The sequence below is a fragment of the Fulmarus glacialis genome, unplaced genomic scaffold (assembly GCF_000690835.1).
Source record: "Fulmarus glacialis isolate BGI_N327 unplaced genomic scaffold, ASM69083v1 scaffold14907, whole genome shotgun sequence".
Taxonomy (NCBI): domain Eukaryota; kingdom Metazoa; phylum Chordata; class Aves; order Procellariiformes; family Procellariidae; genus Fulmarus; species Fulmarus glacialis.
In genome coordinates this window covers 3963-9603 of record NW_009221382.1, presented here as the reverse complement: position 1 = coordinate 9603, position 5641 = coordinate 3963, and the positions used below count along the sequence as shown (strand labels likewise).

General features: G+C 34.4%; 1 protein-coding gene across 1 annotated transcript in view; it reads right to left on the bottom strand.

Annotated features, from left to right (window-relative positions):
- The window catches only part of LOC104079166 (chromosome unknown open reading frame, human C10orf107), a gene marked incomplete at both ends in the record, with an annotated part of 11667 nt that extends 7096 nt beyond the window's left edge, over positions 1-4571 (bottom strand). Inside the window, 2 exons of the mRNA XM_009581098.1 lie at positions 1396-1565; positions 4459-4571. Of these exons, the coding sequence (XP_009579393.1) occupies positions 1396-1565; positions 4459-4571 (283 nt within the window). The remainder of the gene's footprint in view (positions 1-1395; positions 1566-4458) is intronic.
- Positions 4572-5641: the final 1070 nt, after the last annotated feature.

Genomic DNA, 5641 nt, shown 5'->3' with positions numbered 1-5641 from the left:
CTTAGCCAAATCTGAATGGATTTTCACAGGACAGCGAGAAGCAAATTCACAACACTTGCTTGCCAAACCTTATGTCTTTACTTCAAAGCATAGAGGTTTTAGAGCTGTTAAAAAAAAAAAAGGGGGCACAAAACAATACCTTTTTTTCCACAGCCTCTGTCTGCAAGCCCATTGAACTGTTTTAGTTGTAATTTTAAATATAAAAATTAATCAGAGGCAGACACTGTCATGGAAAATTCCAGCTTAAAGAGTTAAAGTTTGGCAAAGCTTTATGCAACTAAGATCACATTCCTGAAAAACATCAGTCAGCTTTAATAATTGGTTGTGCTACCAGCCTGTCTAGTACACATGCATTACATACAGTCTCATAAAACTAATTTCTGACATGTTTCCATTCTTCTCCATTGTTATATTAATATAGTTAGCATATGTTGAGATACTTTCTCATTGGAGACAGGAAGGACAACTGGAATTCCAATGATCATAAAGCACGTACATATTCTGTCAAAATTCCAAGTCAGAAAGGCCCTTGAATTAAATTACAATGAAAGAGTATAATAACTATTATGAGCTTGATTTTAAATATTCATCTTCTCTTTGAATGGAACCGCTGAGTCCTTTGCTCTTCCTCTGGGATGGACCTTTCTCAACATAATCACATAAGTGAATGTTAAGTAAGCATTGTGATCTCTGAAAAACGGGTTTTAGAGGATGCTGGTTTTGCCATTTTTTCCGGCTTTTTTATTCCCACTAGACCCAAGCTACATGCTTTGTTGCAAAATTTCCTCATAGCCACAAGAGCTACAGTCCTTTCATTGTCATTTTTCATCTTCAGCAGTGATGCCAGTTTACTTCCCTCACCAGTCTTTAGTTAACTGATATATTTTGTGCCAGAAGTGCAGCATTTGCCATACAGAAAGCTGCCTGAGAGTTGACCTCCAAGGACAACATAAATGTAATTCACCTGCTGTAATGCTACAGGATGTACTGGATATCTCAAACAGCAGAGAAATGTGCCCAAGGCTACAGTGAGTCAGTCACTGAGACAGCTGGAATTGGAATTTAGGAGCTCCTTGCTCTCACTCTATTGTAATTATTATTTATTTTACCATAGCAAAGACGAGGTCTCTTCAGGACCTGGCCCTTTTGTACCATATACTGTACAAACAAAGAATGAGGGATATTATGCTAAAAAGACTACAGTCCTCTCTAATGAAAGTTTAAATCTGCCAATAAGAATTATTTTCAGGTACAAGGTATAACATGCCAACATTCAAGAGGAAAATAAATAATTTTACAATTACTTGTAATTAAATGTCACTTTATTAAAATGACTGGAAAAAATTCTTGCCTTCCACTTCAGATATTTATTCTACAATTTTTAATTATACTTACCACTGAGGTTCTCCAACAGGAAATTTAATAGATCCATGAATCCTGAGAGCTGTATAAGACTGAAGTTCATTTCTTTAGCCCACCAAAATCCCGCAGTGTAATAGTCTAGCAAAATAGCTTCTTTCAAAGATGTCTTTAATTGTTTAAAATTCAGAAATTCTTCCAGCTTTCTAGAATAAATTGCAGAGTAAAATAATGAAATTTAAAAATAAATTACAGATTCCAAAGTTTAACTTAGTCTGCTTGTAATTATATCTATAACATTTACTATTATTATATGATACATATATGTATATATCTTACTGGAACTTAGCTACATCAATTTCTAGATATGAACATTTATGATCAGAGGACATATTAACTGAAAAAAGTAAACAAACACCTACAGGCTTCAACGGACACTATTTAAATGTTAAGATATGATTAATAAAATATCAAAAATAAGAGCATAACAAAAACCAGAGAGAAATACACTGAAAATCCCAGAGAAAAATCAGTCTTTGTTCAGGAAGGGGTTTGTAGGATGAAATGGAACAATTAGGCTCCACTTTCTAGTACCACTCTCTCACTCTTGTTGAGATAGTTTTACAGTACTAAAAAGATCTTGCTTTCCTTTCAAGATTATTTTTCATGTAGCCTCTGAAGAAAAATTACATTTGAAAATTAGTGTAAATAATACAATATAAAATTACTGAAAGTACCTAAAATATTTAGAAGTTTAAATTCCACTTTCATAATGGTCAAGACATTTAAGAAGAGCCTCATCCTATTTTACTGGCACACTGTGGAAATTTTTCCACTTCCTTTAACTTGAAAAAGTAATGAAGAAATACACTCCCTTGTAGGAAACCATGCTGTTGCTGACACATTTATGTCTACTCTATCCAAACATAGAATTAGTTACGTCTTTTATAATAATTGTGCACATTTTTCCACATGAAGAGAGGGGATCAGAGCTAGGACTTCAGTTTGCAGTTCTTCCAGTGTAACTTCAGCCATGTCTCAGGTAGTTAAGTTTTACATTAAAGCAATCCTTAGCTTCTTAACTATACCTGACAATACAGGTGCCAGTTGATCACAGTTTCTAGTCCCCTGTAAAAGAGTAAAGTCTTTTTTCCCTCCCCTGCTTCTCATTCTTCCTAAGAAGGGCATTAATCTCAGACCTACTGATAGGCAACCATTAGTTTTTCAGGGTTTTCACCAAGCTGGTAGAGATACACTGTCAAATAAGATGAGTTTCTCTTTTAATTAAAGCCTCAATAGCTAACAAAGTAAAGTATATAATCCGATCAATTTTGTTTAAAACATGTATTCCTTTGTTCTGCATGACAAATTTGTACGGCTGTACACACGCAAGTCGCTTAAAAACACTTAACTCTGTACTGAAATAGAAGTGGAACGTGGCCAGCTGAACTTTCCAAGGTTTGAAACAGTCCATATCCTCTCTTTCTGAAGCTTCTGCCAACTCTGTGTTTTCATAATCAGAGCTTCTCAGGGATTTAGATTTTCTCTGATGGTGCTAACAATGCCAGTACTCATCTTTTCAATATTCTGTAAGGCATGTCACTGACAACAGTATATATAAATGACTGGGAAATGATGGGGCATTTAGATTTCCTAGTTACCCTGATTGCTATTTCTTCCTTCACAGAAGGTGCTCAAGTCCTACAGAGACAGACAGCAGTATAAAACTCCATGATAGATGGGAATGCAGGACATCAAAAGTGTGTACTGAATCAGATCTGTTCTGATTTTCTAACCTTAGCTGTGGCCTTCAAACTGCTCTTGTGTACAGACATGATGCACTGTGGTAAACTAGAAAATTTCAGTGCTGCTGCTAAACTGCTTAGAGTGCACAAAATATCCTGTAACTATCCTCTTTTCAGTCAGATGCAGTATATAACTTACGTTCCACTTGTACAGCATATATAGATGCATAAATACGTATGTGATCAGCTGAGACTAAGAAGAAATGTACGGTCTTTCAATGCTCTTCTTTTCAATCTTAATGAGAAAGTTTCACAATAAATTGAGTCATTAAGACATTTCAGTCTCCAGTGAGTTCTACGCTTCAGCCTCCTCTAAAATAAGAGGCTTATTGTGCAAGAGAAAACAGTAAATGAAAGAAATTTTTTTTTTATTATTATTTGATGGGAACAAATTTTCTTTCCAGTTTTGTTAAAAAAAATCCCAGAAAGAACTTTTTTTCCCCCTCAGAACAGTGACAAATAGGAGGAACAGAATATATTTCAGGAAGAATATTTTAATCTCTATAAAACGGTTTGTCTATTCAGAGGGACAAGGTTGGATTTTTTTATTTCCGCCCCCCCCACCAGTCCAGTGGACCAGCCCTTTGGCTTTCAATTCACTAAGAATTTGCTAGGAGACACAAGTGCTCCTAAATAATTTGGGCACTTCTGAAAAATCCCATCCTTGATATATAAGTCTAGAGTTTCATGTTGAACTCCTGGCCTCCTAAATTTAGCTGCAATTAAGCACTAATAGCAAGGGAGAGTGTTGCTACAGGAAAGACAAGATGGGCTTACATCAGAAGTCTTTGGCTGCCTCCTATTTCCCCAGTGCACCATAATGGCTACTTACTAATACCTTCTTAAGCTTTCCATCCCTTTCTGAACTTTTAAAACCTTTCTGATTTTTCAATAACTCATGTTACAGTACAGAATCTTAAATGTTTTAGCAAAAAAGTTACCAAGTGAGACTTATAAAAAAAGCTCAGTGTTGGCCTGTTCTCATTTACATCTTAGTATTTCATTTACAGCATATTAAATACTATTGTAAACTCAGAAACTATATCAATGTGAAATATCAGTGAAAAAAAAAAGGAGTCGAAAAATCAAGAGATACAGGAAATAAAGTAAAACAAAGTGGATACAAGATCAACAATATTTTTTCCTGTCTTTCATGAATTGTATTAAATATCAATGATTTAACTGAACAATTAAAGACTAATGACGTAACCATTACAAAAGAAATCTAACAAACGGTCTATAATTTTTATTTCATTATTATATTGGTTCTAGCATTGTTATCATTGCCACTTACTTTTGAACTCCTTCTACATTTTGTTCTGACAAAGCAGTAATTTGGGAAAGAGAAAGAAACGTCCGATTAATAATCTTCTTTCCACCTATGGCATCCTGATCTTGGTCTTCTTCCTACACACATATATGTATATAGGAATATAATTTTAAAAGATTTATTTTATTATGTCAGTAACTTATCTAAATAACATTTTTATTTTAAGCAAGTATGCAAGGGATTCATTCAACAAATGCCAAAAATCTAACACAGCTATAATTACAAGGCAGCAACACAATAACCTAACACATTTTCACTAGAGAAAAGCTAGGCAGATACATGGAAAATAATATTTTTATCTTAAATTCATGTGGGAACATAATGACATATTACGTGCAGCACAAGATTAAATTAACTTTCAAGTAAAAACAATAGAAATACAAAGGTGCAAAAAAAAATCCATGAATCTAGATTTGACCAACATGATACTAGATTGCACAGTAATTAAATTTTAAAATCAGTTTCTGCTTAAGATATTATGAGCACACATACACATTACTGTGCTATTTGCTCTCCACCCTGTACTTGATTGCATTTTCAAATTTACTGTCTACACTGACTCCTTCCCTAACCAAAAAAAAGTCCAAGATGTTTGCTGCAACACAATGATACACATACAAGGATCTGACACTACTGTTTCAGGGAAGGTTTGTATATTTGTAATACAGAAGGCAGTTCCTTATAGGAAATACAAGGATGTACATGTTATAGAGGAAAACAAACTGAGCATGAACCAACAATGCAATGGTCTTACAAAAAATAGGAACATTTGATGATATTTTTTTTTGTGTGTATCACTGACCAAAAACATTCGACCACAGACTTCAGTAAGAAATCTATGAAACAAATAAAACAGGGGAAAACCCCCTTGTTTGTTTTATAATAGAACATGTAGGCAACAAAGTGAGGTGTCAAAGCACGTTACAAAACGTGAGATGAGCCAGACTCTTTACAGAGGTGCATGGCAGGGGAACAAGGGACAATGGTCATAGAATAGAATAGAATATTGTATTTCAATTGGAAGGGACCTACAATACATTAGCATGGGACAGCATAAGGAAAAATATTTCACTATGAAGATAATTAAGCATTAGAATAGGTTACCCAGAAAGGTGCAAGAAATCTCCATCTTTGCAGGTTTTCAAGA